This window comes from Myotis brandtii, unplaced genomic scaffold, assembly GCF_000412655.1.
Source record: "Myotis brandtii unplaced genomic scaffold, ASM41265v1 scaffold103, whole genome shotgun sequence".
Taxonomy (NCBI): Eukaryota; Metazoa; Chordata; class Mammalia; order Chiroptera; family Vespertilionidae; genus Myotis; species Myotis brandtii.
The window spans coordinates 6,674,588-6,698,794 of NW_005353460.1; the positions used below are offsets into that span (position 1 = coordinate 6,674,588).

Sequence of the window (24,207 nt, forward strand, 5' to 3'; positions counted from 1 at the left end):
CAGTTTAGGATCCAGTTTACTGTAATTGCTGGCATTTTTATAAGTAGCCTCAGCTTCAAGCAAGAATGTGTTCTGAGTTCCCCTCTCTATGTTCTCTCAGTGCAAATCAAGACCACTTTAACTTTCTTTTACATTCTTTGAATTAGGTATCGAAATTTTATCTATTTAACAAGACACGAAGTAAGTAATACTTTGAAAATTGGAATTATAGCATGTTCTTAGTTGATGTTGATGAATTTCTTTTGAGATTTGGTCACTTTCCAAATCGGACTTTATAGTCACCTGAGAGTACATGTTTCAGACTGAGGCCAATTGTTTGTGCCGCTGTAGATGGTTTTTTTGTGTTGGTGTGTTATGATTCAGTTTCACAAGAGGTTCAATTAACAAGCTTTTTAGGGGGAAAGCTTTTTATTTCATACTTTAAATGAATTTAAAATAAATAGCATTGTGAACTCACATTTGTGGTGCTTGTTAGGTTGGTGGGATGCTCTGATGAATCATACCAGATAAAAAGATGCTGATCGGAGTTGTACACAGGGGAGAGAAGCGTGCTTTTATCACCTTTTATATGTTTCAGAGAATGGATGGTAATTAGATGTCATGGAGCATTTTCTTATTGAAAATTTCTTGATTGAATTTATCTTGCTCTGTGTTTCACATTTAGTTTGCACAGCCAAGAGTCTTGGGTTTGAAATGGTTTGATTGCAGTAATTTATCCCTATTTCTTCCTTCCCAGTTTTATCATTTAAACACTGTCTTCTACTTTAAGCAGTGAAAAATAAAGATGTAAGAATGAACTCTGTAAAATGAAATCATTTCTTTTTATACAATTGCCAACCCTAATGTTTCCAATCTACCCTGGGTTTTGCTCATTTTTTTATGGATTTGGAGTTTCATTTTCATGAGGGAATTCAGAATTCCAATGTATTTTGTTGGTCTTTAAAATAAGATATTACTATCAACTAAAAAAGCAGAAACTTGTTAAACGTAAAATTCTTTGACTTTGGTTTCCTCCTAATTAAATAGATCTTGCCTTCCTTTTCCGTCCTGTGTAATATTTTCCTTCTGCTGTAAGGTAAGCAGGCAGTGTATCTCAGAATTTAGGAAACCACCTTGAAATCAAAAGCAGTGGTACAATTCTTCCAACTTGACAAGTTAGTCAGCTTTTACTTAGTGCTTTAATAAGTGTTACATTCTTTGCACTTTTGGAGAAGTCGGAAAATATCAGCTTGGTTTTAAATGAAAATAGCAGCAGAAAGAATATGCTCCAAGTGCGAGGGTTAAGGCATCCAGTAGCAATAGCTATCCGTTGTTCTTGTGTTTCTTAATCATCTATAGCAGTTTGTTAGACATCGTGCTCTATGTGGGAGTTTAAATAACAGTAGCTGTAATCATCCCAAGGGGAACTAATAGAATGAGAAGGGATGAAGGCCAGTGGCAGAACTAACATCTGAAGGACAGGCTAAAGAGGAGATAGCAAAGTCATAGTCAAAGCGGTAGGAGACAGTCCAGGACGGTATTGTAACAAGAAGCCAAGGAAGAATTTCAAGAATATTGTTGACTCCCTTGGGCGCTATAAGATGAGAACTGAAAAAAAATCTATGGAGTTTTGCAATTAGGAGGTCACTGCTGACCTTTGCCAAAGAAGTTTCAGTGAAGTGTAGACATGGACTCCAGGTCTCAGGGGGTCAAAGAGTAAACTAGAAATTAATGTATGAAAACAACTAATGTGGACTACTAACTCATCATGTATAAAGGCAAAGAGAGAGGTGACAGCTAGAGGAGAAAGCAGTGTTCAGGAGGGACTATTAACTTACAAAGGTAAGAGAGAACTTGAGTGTATTTATAGGCTATAGGGAAGAAGCCAGTAGGTAGAGAACAATTAAAAATATGGAGGAAATATAATAACCAATGAGGAGGTTGATCTCAGGATTAGCCTTGATCAGAATTTTGCTACATTAGGAGGATAAAAGATAAAGGTGGTCACAAAACACAGGTGTTTATAGGTTATGTAAGTAAAAGTTTGATATTTACAACATTGACCTTATAAAATACAAGGTCAACCTGTATGCTAATAAGAAATTATTAGAAATTATACCAACTAGCATTTGAGAGCTTACTATACATTGTGAAACATTGAATTTAAGAAGCAACAGTATGTCATTTAATTTCATCCTTCAACTCTGAGGAAGATGTCATTACCACTTAAAGAAAGCAAGGCTTAATGAGTTTAACCTGTCTAAGGACACAGAGAAATTCAGTATTAAATCAGAGCTAGCCTGTGAGCCTGGCTGGTTCTTACTCCATGTTTTACCCATGTTCTTAACCACAGTTGTGGTAAGTGAGGGCTGTTGAAAAGAATGGTGAGCATTTGGTAGAATGGAACAGAGAGATTATTGTGGACTGGTAAAAGAATCGCACTGGGTACAACTCTAGCAGGAGACCATAAATCTGTGTTGGCACATGTCTGCACAAATGGGTTATTCCTAGCAGCAGTTAGCAGCCTAAGTGATTATTATATAAGGGAGAGTTAGAGTGGAAATTTTTTAGTTCCAGACTGGATGGATGAGAATATTAAGGCATAGTCTAGCAAAAATTTCTGAATTCCAAGGATAAAAAGAAGCCCCTATGAGATCCCTAACACCAAACATAAGAAAAGGAAATAAGAACCAGACTGGCTTTAGACTTTTGTAAAACTGGAAAGTAGAAGACAGTAAAGTAGCAACTATAGACCAGTGAGTGGAAAAGGAATGCAACCAAGAATTCTAATACTTCTTCTAATACATGGCAAAGAAGATGAAAGATATTTGAAAATATGAACTAGAATATATATCACCCACCTGAGAAAAATACTTGAAAGGAGATAAAATAGCAGAGGGATGAGGAAAGACCTCAGAATGGAGAAAAGATAGAAAGTAGGTGAGCAATAAAAGTGGACACAAATCTAAAAGAATAAAGAGAGAGTCAGGGAATGTGTAATATAAGTGCAAAATAAGATTTCTTCTTGTAGAAAATGCATAAAACAAGATAATTTTAATATGATTGCAGAATAAAACATACTAAACTATTTCAGGAAAATTTAGGATTAATGGGAAAGAATTGAAACCATTAGCAGGAGGGAATTTAAACCATTTTAAAAGTTTTTTCTTGTTGATGTAAACAAGCAGTAGAGAAATAGAGCATTTTGATGAGAGGAGCTTATAACTTTCCATCTTATGTAACTAAGCACTAAACCCGATAAAGAACATTTTAAAATAGTAAGTATCACATAGTTATAAGGAAGATAACAGTCATAAACCTAAATACACAAACAACATAGCAACTAAAACGTAGGACAAGCCCTGGCCACTGTGGCTTGCTTGGTTGAGCAGCATCCAATGTACCAAGAGGTCACTGGTTTGGTTCCCGATCAGAGCACATGCCTAGGTTAGAGACTTGATCCCCAGTAGGGGCGTGCAGGAGGCACCTGATTGATGTTTCTCTCTCATGGATGTTTTTCTCTCCCTCTCCCTTTCTCTCTCTAAAAACAAGTCAATGCAAACGTGTTTTTTTTAAATGTAGGACAAAGTTGTTGGAAATGCAAGAGGAACTTAAAATATGACATAGTGGAAAAAAGAAATTAATATACTTGTCTCAAGAGGATGAAGTGGTAGAAAAAATAATGTAATGGAGGAATTGAATCAATAAACTTGAATATAAATATACACTCATCCCTCAAGAAATAAACTTATTTTGTATGTTTGTGGAACATTAACAAAGTCAAAGATGTAGTTGGAAAACCTTAATAAATTAACCTTAACAAATTTTGAGGAAATAAAATAGATTTTACAGACCACGTTCTCTGGTCACAAGCCAATAAAATTAGAAATATATAATGATAAATAACTAAAAATTTAGATACTTTAAATTTGAGAAACACATTCTAGGCATGACTAAGATCAAAAAATAAAACTATAAACTATCTAGGGAATAATAAAAACATACTCTTCATTCTCAACTTTGTATCCTGTAGCCAGAGAAAAAAAAAGTAGCCTTAAATTTTCTTAAAGAATATGAAAAAGAACTAAGTAATAATCCTAAATTCAAACAAGAAAAATTAATCAAAAGAAACTAATATAAAGAATGAAGATAAAAGCCAAAATCATGGACCCAGAACATCTAAAATGGTGCATACAAATTTCTAGGCTGATCTCTGTGCAAACTCAAATATCAGGTGTATTAGAGATCAGTATGTATGGAAATGGAAGTATCATGTCAATTCTATGAAGATAATTCTGGCCCTGGTCATTTATCCCCCTCAGATTCCCGTCTGGAACCAAGTGGTTAAGTTGAGTGGGTGGCCAGCTCTTCAGGTTTCTGTTACAGCATCATCATAAGGCTGGAGGGGGTTTCAAAGTCATGCTACCTCTAGTAGGTACTCCTACACTAAAACAGTTCCCCTGGGAAGAGATTTGTGAGTCTTTGGAATGCTAAGTCCCTAATAAACATCTCATTTAGAAAAGATAAGACCCCAAGACATAAGTAGACTATAGTTTTATGCATTAAAGGTCATTATAGAAGAACAGATACATGTAACTATATTATATTTAAAGATTTCTTTTTATGCTCCTTTATTCATCATATCTCTCTAGAAAACTTATATTGTTAACAGCAGTTTTATATCTCTGAGGCCTAATAAAATAGACTTGTTGTTGCCATCTTGAAGTTATAAATTTAAGCAGTCTTTATATTGCTATTGGAATTCACTGTCTATTTTTTCTATTTTCTATTTTATTTTTTTAAACATCTTTATTGTTGAAAGTATTACAGATGTCCCCATTCCACCCCCCCCCCCCCTTACTTCCCCCTCCCTCCTGCACCACCCCACCCCCAGGCCTTCACCACAACTAATGCCTGTGTCCATGGATTATGTATATACACATATAAGTTCCCAGTTAATCTCTCCCACCTACCCACCCACCCACACCTTCTCTCTGAGATTCTTCAGTCTGTTCCATGCTTATATATCTCTGGATCTATTCTGTTCATCATTTTATTTTGTTCACTAGATTCCACATATGAGTGATTTCATGTGATACTTGTCTTTCTCTGACTGGCTTATTTTGCTTAGTATAATACGCTCCAGGTCCCTCCATGCTGTCTCAAAGGGTAAGAGATCCTTCTTTTGTATAGCTGCATAGTATTCCATGTTGTAAATGTACCACAGCTTTTTTATCCACTCATCTACTGATGGGCACTCAGGCTGTTTCCAGATCTTAGCTATTGTAAATAGCACTGCTATGAACATAGGGGTGCATATATTCTTTCTGCTTAGTATTTCAGGATTCTTAGGATATATTCCTAGAAGTGGGATCACTGGGTCAAATGGCAGTTCCATTTTTAATTTTTGAGAGAACTCCATACTATTTTCCACAGTGGCTGCACCAGTCTGCATTCCCACCAGCAGTACACTAGTTCCCTTTTCTCCACCAGCATTTGTCATTTGTTGATTTGTTGATGGTAGCCATTCTGACAGGTGTGAGTTAATATTTCATTGTTTTAATTTGAATCTCTCTGATGATTACTGACTTTGAGCATTTTTTTTCATGTTTCTTGGCCTTCTGTGTATCCACTTTGGAGAAGTGTGTATTTAGGTCCTTTGCCCATTTTTTAATTGGTTTGTCTTCTTTTGTTAAGTTGTATGAGTTCCTTATATATTTTGGAAATTAAGCCCTTATCAGATATATCATTGGCAAATACGTTCTCCCATACAGTGAGATATATCATTGCAAATACGTTCTCCCATACAGTGAGTTCCCTTTTCATTTTGCTGATGGTTTCTTTTGCTGTGCAGAAGCTTTTTATTTGGATGTGGTCCCAAAGGGGAACAGAGGAGAAAATGTACTGTGTATTTTGGATAATCCCTACCTTTGTCTCTTAGCACTGTCACTAACAGTGATCATTAAGCAAGTATGTCAAATTTGCGACCCACAACGAATATTTTTGTGGCCCAGCCAATATAATGGTATGTAAGAAACGTTTTAATAAAAATTTTGTAACTTAATTTTTACAATATCCTGGTATACATAATTATTAATAACGAACTACAATGTTCACTAATGACTGATTACTATAATCATGTTGCATTCATTTCCCTTACGCACCTTGTGCGCAGGCGCACCATTTCTCTCCACTAATACTAGCAGGGAATATTTTAGCAGCTGATTGCCATGTCATTAGTCTTGGACTGACTTGTTTGGTGTGTGCAACAGGAAATATTTCTCTTTCAGAGAACAAGAAAAATAGGTTTATTTGCATTACGCTTATTAAAATTTGTGCAGTTATTCAGTGTCTGGTAAGTTCAAGAAAAAATATTAATTTTTTTAAATGTTCTATTATTTTATGTTAACCATTACTCATTTATTTCAGCCCTTTGTATTCAGTATGTCTCTATCGAAATAACAGATGCTTCTATGAAAATTGAAGCCTTTGTTGTTTTTTTCCGGCCCACATAAACTTAAACCTTGTTTATTTGGCCTGTGTTAGCCTTTGAGTTTGACATACTTGTCATTAAGGATAAACAGCTGCTGTTTATTGCTGACTCAATTTGAAATGACAGTAATAGTACGTTTGAATTATTGCTTGATTTGTGGAGGGGATGGGGAGAAGGTATGGGAAAGTCTAATTGTAATTTTTTAGAAAATTTATAAAACTATTCTGTGGTAATAGTTGATGTCTTCCTTTAGGCTTTTACTACTAATTAGAAAGTGAACTGTGCACATGTGTGTGTGTGTGTGTGTGTGTGTGTGTGTGTACATGCATGTGTGTGTGCTCTTTACAGAAGTGCAAGTTTAGCATCATATCTGATAAAATATGGGAAGGGGGAAAAGAGGACTTTAAACACTAGAAAACATCTCCTGTAACAGTTTGTAATGTTTACTATATTTACATTAGTTTTGAGGCCTTTTCTAATTCTAATGGGCCCAGGAAAACTACTATATAGAATAAGAATTACAAGCACCACCACTACCATCCAGGAAAACTATTGGATATAATAATAATAGTAATAAAAGAATCAAATTTGTTTTAAATTTTTATTCTACTGGTTGCGTTTTCAAATTTATGTTTGGAGGGAAGCCATGCAAAAAACCTTTATAAATTCTATTAAGTTATAGATCATGCCCAAAGATAAAACTGCATCTATACATGACATCTTCCTTTTTATGTCATTTTACCCATTTTTCAAATTTATGATAATAGTGCTAAGCTTTCTCCTGATTATTAAAGTGATTTTCCTCTTGTCTTCCAGAGAACAGCTGGAGAAATCATTTCATTTTACTGCTCACTTTTCTTTTGATAATATTAGCCTCAAAAGAAAGCAGCAGGAAAACGTAGTGTCTTTATTATTTTTTCACTCATCTCACCCTTTTTAACTTTATTTTTTAATCTATTTTTATTGTTGCAATATTACAGATGCCCCCCTTTTTCCCCATTGACCTCTTCTCCCCCACCCCCCACCCCACCCCCACATAGTGTCTTTAGGAAAACAATGGCCTGGTTTTCACCATCCGTGTAATTCTGTTGATGGGTATCTGAAAGCTTTTGTCCATTTATTCCTGAAACCACATCATCCTAACTGTGTAACTAGCTTCACTTCAAGTCACCACAAAACGTCTGTGATATTTTATCTTCGGCCTTCTTTAGCTATTTACCGTAATTATGACATATCAGCTTTTACAAAGTGCCCCTTAGGTAAAGTGTATTTTCCATTCTGAGCACACTTTTCAAACAACAGGATGTTTTGTGATGTTTATGAAGTAGCAAGGAGTTGTCTTCACTCACCATTCATTTTACTCTTTTCACGCACCGTCATGAACGTTTCAGATCCTTTCCTTGTATTTGCACGTTTTATAAAGAGGTGGGACCTGAGCATGCTCTCCTCTTTGTTTCTTCTGTATCTGCCTGCAGGATGAGTATAAGCCGGAAAAGTCTCTGTCAGAAGATGATTTGAAAAACGCAGTGAGTGTGCACCACGCTCTGGCGTCCAAGGCCACGGACTACGAGAAGAAGCCCAATGTGTTTAAACTGAAGACTGCGGACTGGAGGGTCTTGCTCTTTCAGGCTCAGTATGTTTTGTTGGTTTGGTTTCCTCTTGTTTCTGAGTTTGCATAGCACCACTTTATACCGAGAAGAGAATCAGGATCCGCAGGGGGAATTTTTTGAGTTGGAGTCAAAGCCATTGTTTACATTAGAGAGATAGCCACCTAAGAAAACTAGAATAAGAAATAGAAACCCTGGGCTCAAGTGTTTTGTTTGCTACACGGTAGCCCTGTGACATTTAGTCGCCCACTTGCCATCTCTGGAACTTCGTATCCTCATGAATAAAACACGAGGGTTTTAGTGCACAAGGCCTGTCACACAGTGAGTAAAGTAGGCCTGGCTGCCAATCACCATTTCCTAGCCCTTTGTCCTCACATGTAATTTCACCTCTTGGAACCTCAGCTTGTCACTAGTGTAGATGACAATGTGTATCTCGTAGAGTTCTTAGGAGAATTGAATGAGATCAAATGTACAAAGTACCTCACACAGTGTCTGGCACATAGAAACTGTTCAATGATAAGTGTAGATTTCCATTCATCCTCTCTTTTCTCTCCTCCTGAGCTCAACTCTGTGATTAAACTAGGAGGAGAAGATGAAATCATACTGTGGGCAAGGAAGTAGGATGGATTGCCAGTTTAATGAGGGACCCGTGCCAGCCTTTGGGTTAGAAGTGGAGCATCCCACATGGAGAATTCTGGGTGTGGGGTGAGAAACTGGATTTTCAGAGCTGAGCCCCTAGAACAGGAATTGTAACAGGAGCTCGCATGGCATGTGTTCATGGCAGGCAGTGTTAATTGTCAGCCTGAACGTGACTGCAGAACCACTCAGCACAGCCCTGCCGAGGCACCGAATTTGGCACCCAGGTTCAAATTTGACATCAAGATAGTGAGCATGAGCCCAGCTGGTGTTGCTCAGTGGTTGAGCATTGACCTATGAACCAGGAGGTCATGATTCGATTCCTGGTCAGAGCACATGCCCTGGTGGCAGGCTCGACCCCCAATAGGGCACAGGAGGAGCGGATCAGTGATTCTCTCTCATCATTTATGTTTCTCTCTCTCTCTCTCTCTCTTCCTCTCTGAAATAAAAAATATATTTTAAGAAAAAAATAGTGAGCATGAGTGTCTGCATAGTCTGCATACTTGTTGATCAAAACAATGTAAGATCAAAAAAAAAAATAGGAACAAGAACAGGTGCTCAAGTAATTTGTGGATGTCAAACCTGCAAGGGTATACAATTGCTGACATCCGGTGAAGAGGAAGTTGCAAGGAAATCCAAGTGACACAGGACTTTTGTAGTGTGGGAGGAAGATAGTTTTAACACCACAAAGGGAACCATAGCTACATGTACAATTACAGCTATTAGTAATAAAAGTCCTTCAAATTATTCTATTCCCCAACATTATTTTCAATCTAAAGTACCAGATATAATAACTAAGGAGATCCCAATTACTTCATGTAGAACTGATGCCAAAATTAGTCAATTGAAATAAAGAGCCAGCAAAATCAGATTAGAGGGCACAGTGCAATGAGGAGATGATACTCGTGTGGTCTCAGGTTAGTGGGGTTTCTCTCCGAGTCATCGGTACAGGAAATGATTTTAGCTTGGCTGACATTTTGGCCACCTTCTGTTTATTGATTATATACATGGTGTATAATCTATCCTGCTCCACAATCATTCCTACCACTCATTTATGAGTTCCCAGATATTTATTAACTGCTGTCAGTTCTAGACTCTGCGCATAGGTGACATGTAAGTTAACAAATGATAATAACATCAGATGATGTCCCCATCCTTGTGTAGGTTTTTTTTAACATCATATATATGTGTTATATATACCATTTAATTTCACAATTAATTTGTACAATTCAGTGATTTTTAGCAAATTTACAGATTTGTGCAGCCATCACCACAGTTCCGTTTTGGAACACCTCCATCACCCCAAATAGATCCCCGGTGCCCAGTTTCCAGTCACTCCCCATTTTCACCCCCCACCCCAGACACCTTCCTGTCTCTCTAATATCGCCTTTTCTGGACGTTTCCTATTAGTGGGATCATACAGTACTCCTTTATTGCTGAGTAGTGGTCTACTGCATGGATATATACCACATTTTGTTGATTTATTTACTAATTGATGGACATTTGAGTTGGGTTTTTTTTATGACTCTTGTAAAGGTTGCTGCTGTGAACGTTCACAGATAAACCTTTTTGTGCCTCTGTGTGTTTATTTCTCTTGGGTATGTAGCTGGGAGTCAAATTGCTGGGTTATATGGTGACTTGTAGATACCTTTTGTTGTTGTTAATCCTCACCCAAAAATATTATTTCCATTTATTTTTAGAGAGAGTGGAAGGGAGAGGGAGAGAGAAACATCGATGTGAGAGAGACACGTTGATTGGTTGCCTCTTGCACACACCCTGACTGGGGCCAGGGATCGAGCCTGCAACCAAGGTTTGTGCCCTTGTCCGGAATCGAACCCAAGACCCTTCAGTCCCCTGGCCAACACTCTAACCACTAATCAAACAGCCTAGGGCTGTAGATACCTTTTTAAGAAACTGTCAAAACTGCCTCCAACATGGGTGGAGCCCTTCACATCCCCTCTATCAGTGTATCCCTCAGTTGGATTTTAAAGTCAAATAGGTGATTGCAAGAGATGAGTTAGTTTTAATTAATTTAATTTTTTTTAACCTAGCCTAAGTATCAAACAGAAAGCAGGTTAACCAATATTTATTATCAAGTGATACTGCTTTTTCCCCTCTGTATCCTTAAGGGGTAATCACAGCTTTACATACAATGATCTTTGGTCCCAGGGCCCTTCGTTACCATGGTGATTGCTGTTGAAATGTTCAGCTCCAATGAAGTTTTGTCAGGGCTTAGTTGTACCAAGAAGAAGAAATGATTTTATGTGCCATTTAAATCAGCGATGAGAAATGGGCAAGGTGTGATGCCCTTCGATAGAGAAATGCCCTGACGTAAGCATGTCTGTTTCTCCTAGGAGCCCGGATGAAATGCAAGGGTGGATAAACAAAATTAACTGCGTCGCAGCTGTGTTTTCCGCACCGCCGTTTCCAGCAGCCATTGGGTCTCAGAAGAAGTTTAGCCGCCCACTTCTGCCTGCCACTACAACAAAGCTGTCTCAGGCAAGTCACTTCGATAGTGCTTTGACCTTGGAAATATTTGTATTTGAATATTGCTCCACATTTGGGGGGCGGGGGTGAGACCTTGCCCTGGAATGGGTCAAAATACAGGATACTGGGTTTTACACTTCATAGAGCAGCGATTCTCAACCTGTGGGTCGCGACCCCTTTGGCGGTCGAATGACCCTTTCACAGGGGTCGCCTAAGACTATCCTGCATATCAGATATTTACATTACAATTCATAACAGTAGCAACATTACAGTTATGAAGTAGCAACGAAAATAATTTTATGGTTGGGTCACAACATGAGGAACTGTATTTAAAGGGCCAGAAGGTTGAGAATCACTGTCATAGAGGAAGCTGACACAACTGAGTCAAGGTGAGTACTTTGAATTAGTTTCTAAAACTTATATTAGTTTACTACTCAATCAATCAGACAGGCCTGGGTTTTTCGGTTTGTTTGTACTAACAGCTCATTTTTTTTTTTTTAATGAACTAGCTAATGTTAGACATCCTGGCTTGAAAACAAGCCTTTTTTACATTCTCTCAGTTTTTTTGAATTGGGGTTTTCCCATATCCCAAGCTGTATTTGATGCTAAGTCTATAAAAATATTCCCGGGGATACTGCTCACAGCTGAGGGGGCGGAGCCTTCCCTCCCCTCGGGCAGAGCTAAGTGCACCACTGGACCACCTTCCAGACGTCCTCACGTGGCTGCTCTCCTTGTCAGTCTGCTGTCTCTAAAGACCACATCATGTCATGTCCCTCTCCTACTTAACACTCTGTGCCAAGGACATAGCATGCACTCCGGGTTTTCCAGCTTTAAACCTGGCAGCACCGTATTGTCATTGCCTAGTCAGGGATTTGGGAAGTGGCTTAGATGTCTACTGTGAACTTCTTATTGGTGCACCTATAGAAATGGATCCGTCTGGCTCTAATCAGCCAGGTCTTGATATTAACAGGCTCCTCCACACATTTGATATCATAATTATCAATGATACACTTGTTAGATAAAAATGTATTATGTGCCTGTTGTACTTCAGAGACTATTTTAGGCTCTGGAAATAGAAAGGCAAATGAAGCCCAGATGCTGAGATTGGATTGGCAAATACAAAGGAGCAAGTCATTGCAACACAGCTGGATGGGAGGTTCAGCAAGGATAAGTCCAGAGTGCTGTGGGGTACAAGGAAGGGACATCTCTCCTGGCCTTGGCGGTGAAGGAGGACCTTGATGTCTATTATGAAGCTTGAAGGATGAGCAGCAGTTAGGTGTGGGGGGAAGAGAGACTGATCCAGCAGAGGACTGAAAGGCCCAGAGGAGAAAGCCCTGGGGTGCGGGAACCACACATAAGTCATCACGTGTGATTTGAGCACAGAGTGTTGAGAAAAGGCTGGAAACGTTCCTAGAGGGAGGCAAGGCCCGGTGATGGAAGGTCTTGTGGGTCATGTGAGGGATTCGGGCGCTTCACTAGTTCCCCGGCATCCTCGGGATCACAGTGTGAAAGCAGCAAAGTAATGTGATTAAATGTGTGCTTTGAAAATCATTCTTGTTACAATAGGAAGGATTTATTAGAGAAGGAAATTACTGGAAGCAGAAAGGGCAATTTTACTATTCAAAATTATTTATTTATTTATTTTAGAGAGAGATTTGGAATGACACTCTAATCAACTGAACCCCCAGCCAGGGCAGAAAGGCTGCTTTTAAAGGCACTCTCAGTAATGCAGAGGGGAAATAACTGAGTTAGTTGTAGAAGAGATGGGTGGAAGTGGAAGCATGTGAGAGCTCCCCGGGTACGGAATGGATCATCCTGTGGCTCGGTGAAGTGCAGGAATCGGGGCTGCCACCTGGGCTCGAGCAGCTGGGGATGGTGGTGTCTGACCTGGCCTTTGGGACCCAATTGTCTCCTGGTTCCCTCCTGTTGCTTCTTGCCTGGGTCCTTTTCCTCTTTCGAACTCCAAGTGTTGTAGTGCCTGGTGCTCAGAAGCAGATCAGACAGACACTTGGCATTTTTTTGTTAGTTGGAAAAAAAAGGTGGGGGGGAGAATGTTGTGCCAAGAAAAGGGAGAAAAGTCAAGTGAAAATAGGAGAGAAATGTCTCCTGTGAAGTGGTGGGGGGTTGTTGGGTCCATTGGTGAGAGCAGGATAGAGTGATGGGAGGAGAAGCCATGTTGGTCTTTGCAGAAGAAATGAAAGGCAGTAAGGAAGTGGAGGAAGAGAATGTGTATAAGTCTCGCCCTAAGTTTATAAAAAAACAGACTGGCAGGAAGAAGAGGGGAGACATGGTTTCAGGAAAGGTTCTTTTGTTTTCGTAAATTCATAGTTATTACTAACATGAATTGGATGCTTGCTCACCATGTAAGCCATTGCTAGTGTGATGCAGTGCATAGACTGCCCAGAAAACTGGTAAGAATAGAAAGGACGAAGCCAGCTCACTTTACACGGCAGAATGGCATTTAATTTTCAAGGATAATAAACACTCTTAAGATAAAAGGAAGGCATTACCTCTTACTGATGACCAGAGAATATGTTGGCAGATTTCTCCATCTACCCAAATGAGGTCTGGACTCTTAAAGCAAATGCAGTTCCCCACTTTATTTTGGATATTTGGCATAATGTTCGCATAATTGTACTTAACACAAACAGTAAACCGCATTACATAAGGTAAGAAGAGGAAAGACATTTGAACCACTAGAGGGGAAAAAATACCTTCAGAAGTTGAGTTTTATTCTATTAATTTCATTAGGGATTTCCTAGTGGTTATTTTTCAACAGATTGGTCTTTCTCACAATTACTCCTATGAAAGATTCAGGGCAAAAGGTGAGCTGAAGTTAAGGAGGAACATTAATAAACATAGAGCAACGAAAGAGTTTTTCCTTGCTCTTTCCTCACTAAAGAATCTACATTTCTATTTACTTTCTACTTTGAAAAATGTGCTATTGTCCTGTTTATGTGCAGGCTATATATTAGTAAGTCACTTAGTACTTGTACATGGAAATGAATGTGTTCATCTGCTTGTCTCTTCTTACCGTGAGACCAGGCAGGCAAGCACCTTTATCAAGGCAGGATCTCTCATTTAAATAAATCTTATGTACTGTGACCAAAATGATGAATTCGAGATTTTAAATAAGAAGGCTATAATCAAAAAGCAGCATCCTCTGGTGTTACGTAAGACAAGATAACCAAGCCCTTTCAAGAATGTAATTACTTTGTAAAATAAGACGATTTCCTTCCCTACACATAAATCACCAAACCTTTGTGGCCTCACTTTTCCCTCTGGAGAACACGGAGATCATTCTAGAATGGTTTTAAGGTTCTATCATTAGCTCTGTTGTTTTATTTTTTTTACCCATGTCATCGTGTTTATTTACTAAATGAAAACGATGTTTACCTTTGAGAGCAAAAGGGCAATTTAGAAACAAATGTGTAAAGCCACCCATGTAATACAGGACAGGTTAGAAGGAGGGAAGAAGAGGCGGGTCACACACAGCCTGGTGCGGGCGTTTGGGGCTCCCTCCACTGCAGTGGCCTTTGCTGGAGTCGTTGTGCACCTTCGATGCGTCCCAGGATGTGTCTGGATGCCCAGGAGTTAGTTTTTCAGAGCCTCGCAGACGGGTCCTCATCCGCAGCCCAGGCATTCGCAGCCTCGGCACTGCTGACAGTTTGGCCGGGAGGGTTCTTTGTTGTAGGATGAATTGTGGGATGTTTAGCAATATCCCAGCCTCTACCCACTGGTGCCAGTATCTCCCTCCAGCTGTGATATCCAAAAATATCTTCAGACATTGCCGTATGTCCTGGGGGGTCAACATCCATAGAGAGCCACGGCTTCAGCCCAGCCATCTTCCCTTTCTCCATACGCCCCCAGCCCGGCTATGACTCGCTAAATGCCAGAACCACCGGGATAATTTCAATGTACAAAACACACACACAACATTGTGAGTGCCCTGCTGGAAAAAAAGTAAACAGTCTGAGGAAAAAACTAAACATTCAATTAAAAGGTTGTTTGGTGCTTTTACAGGTACATTGTTCATCACCCTGTCATCTGCAAGCTTTTCTTTAATTTATTCTTGTCTTCTATCCAAAACATGTTAGCCTTCATTATTAAAGTTGGTAATTATCAGTGCAGGGTGGTTCTTCAGAACAGCCGTGCTGTGTGGGAGGGTCACCTTCTTCCACTGTTTTCCGTGGCAGCACTGCCAGAGCACTTCGGGGAGGTGAGGGGGGGTGGGTGCGTGTTGGGAAGTTTAAGTCTCCTGCTGGTGTAACACTCCAAACAGGGTTTCTCGATCAGCCCTCTGCAGGACCTATTCAGGCCCGAGTAGTCATTTTCAGACTTGAATGTGCACAGGGTTGATATAAGTAGGTCTTTGCACCCACCCACCAGAATCTTAAAAGTTCCTACAGAGGCCTTCACTGGGCTCCATCACCCGTGCCATCCAGACGGTCTCAGCAACACCTACTCTCTCAAGGCTGTGTCCTGGCGGTTTCTAGTGTGTGGAAGGCCAGGGGAAAGCACATTCCAGGGACAGAGGAGGGGGTGAGGAGCCTCTGGTTGCCTGGGTCCAGCTCCAAGGTCAGCAGAGGTCACAGCCTCTTGAGGTCCTCCTTCCACAGGCAGACGGGTGGGATTTCAGTAGAGGAAATCATTCTGGTAGCTGTGTCCCTCACTGGTCAGAACACCCTCTTCCCACACCATTCAATCCCATACTCTCAGTCACAGATCTTTCATATCCTACCCACTTCCCTTAATTCAGACTTTTGTCATCTTTTACCTAGATCAGTGGTCTTCTGACTTTTTAAATCATTCACCTTATCAGTACTAAGTATTTAAGTGGACAGATATTCCACAGTATATGTACAATTTATATAAAATGTATTGCATGTCCTACTATCAATACAGCATGAAAAAATGCTGAACATCATTAGTCATTAATGAAATAGAGTGGAAGTCAAAACCATGAGCTACCACTTGCACTTATTAGGGTAGCTATGACTTTTTTAAATCTTTTTATTTATAAAAGGAAAATAATGCGTTGGTGTGAATATGGAGAAATTTGAACTCTCATACATTGCTGGTTGGAATGTAAAATGAAGCAGCTACTTTGGAAACCAGTTTGGTGGTTCATCAAATGATTAAACATAGAGTTAACATGTGACCCAGCAATTTCACTCCCACTTAGATATCAAGAGAATGAAAACATACACCCACACAAAACTTTTACACAAATGTTCCTGGCAGCATTATTCATAACAGCCAAAGGTGGGGATGGCCATCCGCTGATAAATGGATGAATAAAATGGGATCTGCCCTACAATATGGATGGACCGTGAAAACATTATGCCAAGTGAAAGAAGCTGGTTGCAAAAGACACACTGAGATTCCATTCAAAAAGAGTCTCTTTTAGGGAAAATAAAATGCCATAAAATTAACTTGAGGTGATATTTGCACAACCCTGCAAAGATGCTAAAAGCAGTGACTGATGCACTTTAAACGAGTAAACTGTGTGGTACTGAATTATGTCTCAACGCTGAGTTTTAAAATTCTCCCCCCAGGATCGTCTTGCCTGGGATGCACACGCCCACTCTGGAAAACTCTGGCAGCTGTTCCTGTAACCACTTGCGTTCTCTCTGACTCTAATCTTTCTTCTCTCCAATCCATCCTCCTCGGTTCTGGCTAAAATAAGTTTCGTATTATGTCACTTACCCTTAACTGGCTCACTTTGCCAACAAGATGCAGCCCAAACTCTGTCATGGCCTTAGGTCATGACTTCACTTCTCCAAAATAAATTTTATATTCATTTCTCAGAGGTCTGTATCTAATGTATATTAAATATTCAATAAAACAATTAATTAAATCATATTGAAATTATGCTGAAGCTCACTAAACACTGTCAACTGCAGGGGTGGGGAACGTCGGGCCTGAGGGCAGTATAAGGCCCTGGAAATCATTTGGTCTGGCCCTGCCAAGGCCTTAGGGGTGAGTTAATTAAATGTTTAACCAAATATAGCAGGCTAATTTTTAAGTTGATAATTTTGTATGGCCCGTGAGTGATGCTATAACTATATAAATGCCGTTGGCAAAAAAAAGGTTCTCCACCCCTGGCTTAAGGTCTTTAAAACTGTTTTAAACATGAAATGATGAAACAAAATCTTTCTGCTGGTACTTTCGACAGTAGCCCCCTTCAAACTGACTCAAAGGCAGATGTTCTTTATTCTAAATTCCATACAGCTGGGGTTTAAGGGGCTGCAGTGCTTAGCAATTTGGCTGGTAAACTGCCTAGCACAGTGGTTCTCAACCTTGGCTGCACATTAAAATCACCTGGGAATCTTTTTAAAATCCTGATTTCTGGGCCTCATCCTCCGAAAATTCTGTTTCTTTGTTATGGGATGAGGCCGGGTGGGGCCACATCATTAGTAACATAGAAACAGAATTTCCGGAGGATGAGGCCCAGAAATCAGGATTTTAAAAAGATTCCCAGGTGATTCTAATGTGCAGCCAAGGTTGACAACCACTGCAGACTCATAGGAATGTCATTACCTCTGAGTCATCCGCCTGCTTTAAAACAGCCAAGGCAACAGTGTGAGCCCTCCTGCCTTTACCTTCCCTTTTTAAAAATGCTCCATTTATTCAGCCACTATTGACTGAGGGCCAATACACTGGTTACCATATTAGGTACGCGGGCCTTATCAAAGTAGCTAAGGCAGGGGTCTTCACTCTCAGCTAGTGAGGTATGTGTTCATGTTAGGCAGGTAATATCTGTAAGCCAAAGATGGTGCTGCATATTCTGTCCCTGCCCAGCAGTGTACTAGACACTGGAGGATTTGAGAAAAGTAACCTTTTTCTGTTTAAAGAGCTGTAATCACTGAAGGAGAGAAGATTCACACATAAATCAGGGACTAGTGTGCAGTGCGCCTGTGGAATGGGCATGAAGTGCTGTAGTGATGCAGGGGAGGAGGAGTGTGAGGTCTGGGGGAACACTGGTCTTGAGTGGGATTCGGAGAAAGGACCTTCGTACAGCCCGCATGTGTGAGGACCGTGGGGGAGAGGGCACATTGGGACCCAGGGAGCTTACACAGTTTTGAAAGTTGGGGTTGGCATCGATACATTAAGAAATGGACTGTTTCCAAGCTTGTTTGCAGCAGCCCTTCGGATTTAAGAAGGTTGCTCCGAGGCGAGTTTATGAGTAGGAGTTGGGAGAAGGGGTGGCTGCCCACTGTCCTCACCTCTGTGCCTTGAGCAAGGACTCTCTGGATCCCATTGCCTCTCAGAGGAAGAGATTAGAAGGGGCGATGGCAGGTCCTTTCACCTTAGAATTCCGAGAGTTCTGTGTTCCACAATTGGGGGAGAGGGGAGATGGATGGCAGGAAGCATGGCTTTTCCAGAACCCAGCACCATGCCTGCGCATAGTAGGTGTTCAGTGAGTGTTGTGATGGATGACTCTTCTCCTCCCCTGGCTCTTTCTGCCCTCTCTCTCTAGTCCCTGCTGTTCCTCTTCCTCTTATACACATGCATTTCTGTATTGTCATTACCTTTTATTTTCCACAGCTTTTCTTTCATCCTCTTCTCCATGAGGGGTAATAGGTCTTAGGTTTTGTATAGAAGGATAAAGAGCTAATTTCTGAGCCTTCTAGTGGTGGCTGGACCCCTGGGTTGTGCACCAGAATCAGCTCTTGATTCGCTTCGAGATCTTGAACATCCACTTGCCTGGCCCCATCCCCTCATGTGTTAGAAATACTTTCGTCACAGAGATGAATTAGAGTTCAGTATTTTAAAACAAACAAAAGAAATTTTCCTCAAAGTACTATATAAGTAAGAAAAAATTAAATCTTAGGTGATGTCATCTAAAACTTGCCTTTTAGATAAAATTTCATTGTATATGTTATCAAAGGTTTTATCAATTACACCTACTGACATATAACCACGGTAATTTCTCTTGCATCTGTTATTTAATGCCACTCCTTAAGTGATCACCTCCTAACTTCAAACAGTTCCCATGAATGCATGCCACTTCCTTTCTCTGTGCCCTCTCTTTAACTTGGTCTGATGTATTTCTGTGCCTTCCCTGAAGTCCCTTTTGTTAGTATTGTCTCTAAGAGCAGCATATTTGCTCCCCCACTTAATCATCAGGGCAGAGACAAAAGGGAGAGAAACAGCAGGGCTCCTACTTTGTCTTTCTCCATCGTGTCTATTAAAATTTCATTGTCCCCAGTCTGAGAATGCAGCACGCCTCCACGGCCGCTGCCCTTCTCCTCCATTTCCTCCATCAGTCTGTGTACCTCCTTTACCGCGGGTTAGAGTGGCCGCTGCCTTTCTCCTCCATTTCCATCAGTCTGTGTACCTCCTTTACCGCGGGTTAGAGCATTGGAATCATTGGCATCGTCTGCTTACCTATGCCCATAAGAGAGACGTGGTATTGTTATTTCACTGGTCAAAATGGACAGATTAAGAAATGCAGTTTTAAAATGCTTTTATTTTGAAATTATTTCCTTAATTCTTGCACATGAAGGCAGTAAAGTACAGTAGGAGTTAAGCATTGCAGATTGAATTTCAACATTCCTTCAACTAGTTTCTTCATAAAAAAAACATAGCCCAAATGGCTAGCCCTTTATACTGCTATAGAAATAGTCAGGTTTATAAATCGTAGCTTAATAACGATGAATAAATCCTACTAAACTGTGGTTTGGGTAGGAAAATGACGAATATAATATGCTTTGCATAGTGTTGTTCTGGTATGTTTTCCTCATTAAAATTCGTAGAAATTGGGATTTATGAAAGATGGAGAAACCTAGTTCTAAAGCTTTTGGAAGATGCAAACATCTAAAAGAATATTTCAAAGAGATCAACCAAAGAACTTGTATGCATATATGCATAACCCATGGACATAGACAATAGGGTGGTGAAGGCCTGGGGGAGGATAGGGAAGGGGGTGCTAGGAGGAGGGATCAATGGGGGGAAAAGGGAGACATATGTAATACTTTCAACAATAAAGGTTTTATTAAATAAAAGAATATTTACACAGAGGCAAAGTCCAAAACTACAGAGAATTTTGTAAATTCTTTTAACAAGTTACGTAAAATCTTATTTGAAAAGAAAGCTAGTATTTGGATTCTAATCATTTTATTAACCAAAAAAGGAAATAATTCATTTTGTTAAACGATAAATCATTATGCTTTACAAATCTAGACCCAATAGAAAAATCGGTCCAATATTTCAGCAGCCAGTCCACAGAAGAGGAAACGTGAAACCATGTGCTTCCTCCCCATGATCAGAGAAATGCAGATTCAGGCTATAATGGCTAATCATTTCATACTCAGGAAATCAGCAAAAATTGTGCAGGTGTGATATAAAATGTTGGCAAGAACGTAGAGCAGTGGGACTTTCAAACTTCCTGTGGAAATGGAAACTGTGGGGACACTTGGAACACAGGTTAGGGTCATCTTAAAGGTGTGCATATTCTGAAACCCAGAAATGCCACCTCTTGGTGATTATATAATAGGAAAACCCTTGCTTGTATTTATTAGGCAACATGTTTAATGCACTATCACTTATAATAGCCTCAAGAAACTGGAAAACACCCTGACCGGTTTGGCTCAGTGGATAGAGCATCGGCCTGCGGACTAAAGGGTCCCGGGTTCGATTCCCGTCAAGGGCATGTACCTTGGTTGCGGGCACATCCCCAGTGGGGGGTGTGCAGGAGGCAGCTGATCAATGTTTCTCTCTCATCGATGTTTCTAACTCTCTATCCCTCTCCCTTCTTCTCTGTAAAAAATCAATAAAAATATATTTAAAAAAAAAGAAAGAAACTATATTTTTATTTCAATATCCTTCAGTGAAATTGTAGTTTGTCCTGCAGTGGAATACTACACGGTGGATAAAAGGAGGGAAGTAAAGCTTCTATGTGAACAAATTTCAAAAACATGCCAATGAAAAAACAAGTTACAAAAGGAAACTTATTACATATAAAAACCTAAAGAACAAATTCTCTATTTTTATGGTAGAGGAATAACATAGAAAAGGAATAAGGTGAGCAGATAAATACAGGAAGTTTCAATTATTTTTATATTTTATTTGTTAAACTGGGTGTTAGATACATGAGTGTTCGTCATATGTCATTCAATATGACTTTTTTATACCTGAGACATTTTATTAAAAAATAACTCATTTTTTTATTTTTCAAAATGGTCTAGTCACCAATTATCTTTTGCCAATAATTCTGTTAAATAATTTATATGTCACAGTAAATATACAAAGGAAAATTACTTGGAAATAAGATAGCTATTAATACATTCTTCTTAGTCATCTCTGGCTGCCAGAACAAAATACCACAGACTGGGCGGCTTAAATGACAGAATTTGTTTTTCTTTGTCACAGTCCTGGGGACTGGAAGTCCCCGATCAAGGTGCCAACAGGGCTGTGGTGAGGGAGCTCCCTGTGGGTTCCAGTCGCCCCTTTGTTCTGTGTCCTCACATAGCCTTTCTTTGGTGCCTGGGCAGAGAGTGTGCTGTTGGTGGTGTCTCATTCTATTGCATCAGGGCCCTGCTCTTATGACCTCACTTAACCTTAATTAGTTCCTCAGAAGCCCCATCTGCAGATATAGCCACACTGGGCTTCAACTTGTGAATTTTGGAGGAACACAAACATTCAGTCCGTTACATAGTCTATAGTCTCCTTGGAGAAAGAGAGAGAAAGATGAATGAGAAGTTGTAAATAAAAGCTACCTGAAACATTTTTCATTTGCATTCAGTATTATTATTGTACAAATGACAGGGTTGGAGATGGAGACCCCTTTCTAATATCTCAAAATAGGTCATCCCCTCCCCACCCCCCATTCTTTCTGGGACTTCTTTGGGTTAGTTGGTATTTAAAAATAAGTCTTATCATCTTTGAATCACTCTGCTTATTCCTGCCACCTCTGTTGTTCATTTTGTAATCATGTTCTCTGCTTTTTATTTTTTATGTTTTAATATATTTTTATTTCAGAGAGGAAGGGAGAGGAGAGAGAAATAGAAACATCAATGATGAGAGAGAATCATTGATTGGCTGCCTCCTGCATGCCCTCCACTGGGGATTGAGCCTGAAACCCCATATGTGCCCTGACCAGGAATCAAACCGTGACCTCCTGGTTCATAGGTCGACAGTCAACCACACCGGTGGAGCATTCTCTGCTTTTTAAAATGTTCCATTGTTCTCTTCTATTTTGATGGCTTTTAACTTGGATTTTTTCCCCCTTGTTTGGCTTTTAGGACATGCATGATAACAAATCCTGAAGACATTATATGTGACTCTTATAACTTCTTAATATCTTTTTAAATTTACAGTGATGCCATATAATCTTAATTAGTGTCAATAATTATTCCTTTTTGGTATTCTTTTTAGTTATTCCACTCATCTAGAATAAAATGTTTATATTTTGAAATTATGTTTAATCAGCTCCCTTTCATTTGCTCTCATCCATTTCTTACTGTACATGTGAAATTTATACTCAACAAGAATTTGGATCATTACATGTGGAAGTGGAATAGCAAACAAAGCAGTCGTGTAATTATAGGAATGCAAGAGAATTCCCATCTCTTAGTTTTATTTTTTTAAATGCTGCTAGAGGGTTTGATAGTGTCTCTTGTTAGGTAGCTTATTGCTAAGGTGATATAAATGGTCCCCCTAGAATGGAAAATCTTTGACATCGGAACATGTACTACTTTGGAGAGAAAAAGCATAGATTGCTACCTTTTTTAGAATACTATCTGATAGCTTTCAGACAGTTATTTCGTGGTGGCTTTGCTTCTTTCGGAGAGGTTCCTTGGTCACTGTGGCAGGCGGAGAAACCAGTAGCATTGCTGAGTGGCCCTGCAGTGGAGAAGCCACACTGTGTGGCACTCGAGACAGGCGCCTACCTGCTTGGCGGTGCCTTGCGTGTTGGAGTATCGCAGGAGGCAGTGTCTCAGCTCCGTGACAGTTACACCTGATAAAGGCTCTGAAAGCATTTTGTTTGTGACGGGGCCTGGGGAGGGAGGCTGGCCTCAGTTGTCCTTTTGCCAAAGGTACTTGGGAACCGGCCACTGGCTTGAGAGAGCTGGTAAGATGCGGCAGCCGAGGCTCACGGGACTGTTTCAGTGAATTAAAGTCATTCATCAGAAGGGATTTCTTTATTGATTTATTTTCGGACATTAAATGGCTTCCTATTTCCTGCAGGAGGAACAGCTGAAGTCGCACGAGAGCAAGCTGAAGCAGATTACCACCGAACTGGCCGAGCACCGCTCGTACCCCCCGGACAAGAAGGTGAAGGCCAAGGAGATAGATGAGTACAAGCTGAAAGATCACTACCTGGAGTTTGAGGTGTGTTGGACCCGAGTGTAATAAAAGCCTATACCTGAGTTCTTTCATGATTCCTCCACGAGGCAATTATTTTTTACAGTTACTGTAACTGGGACGTGTGCCTCGTCCTGCTCTAACTTGGGAGCTCAGGCCTGGTCTAGGTCTCAGTGGCTCCTGGTGTTTATGATTCTATTTAAGCATCAAACAAACATCAAAGATAACTGTCAGTTTATGTGTCTGGTTGGAAGGGCCTGCTGTGAGGAGAGACCGCAGCAGTAGATGGGCATGCTGGGGTGGGCGGCTGCTTTCTATGTTCCTGTGTCTTTCAAGAGAGTTGAGTCAAAAGAAAGCACAATAGGGAAACAGATACAGGTGGCATGAAGCGTCAGCTTTCTCCTGCCGTCAGGCAACACCGATGCTCTTCCTCCCCCACTCAGTGACTTCAGGCAGAGACTGGCGACGTGGCACATCCCTGCACATCCATGTGCTAGAGCAAGTGTGGTTATTAAAAAGATTGGGAGGATCCATAAACTCTGGAGTGGTGGGACATTTAAAAGCAAGTTGAAGGCAGTATATTGCTATTCCTTAATCCCTTCGCCTTTTCTGCCTAGACTCGCTCCCATCTGGCAACCATCAGTCTGTTCTTCGTATCTATGAGTTTGTTTCTGTTTTGTTTGCTTTTTTTTT

General features: G+C 40.2%; 1 protein-coding gene across 1 annotated transcript in view; it reads left to right on the plus strand.

Annotated features, from left to right (window-relative positions):
• Positions 1–24,207, plus strand: part of PSD3 (pleckstrin and Sec7 domain containing 3) — a 418,120-nt gene that overhangs the window by 379,730 nt on the left and 14,183 nt on the right. Inside the window, exons 13-15 of the mRNA XM_014536830.1 lie at positions 7,948–8,105; positions 11,070–11,214; positions 23,398–23,541. Coding sequence (XP_014392316.1) covers positions 7,948–8,105; positions 11,070–11,214; positions 23,398–23,541 — 447 coding nt within the window. The remainder of the gene's footprint in view (positions 1–7,947; positions 8,106–11,069; positions 11,215–23,397; positions 23,542–24,207) is intronic.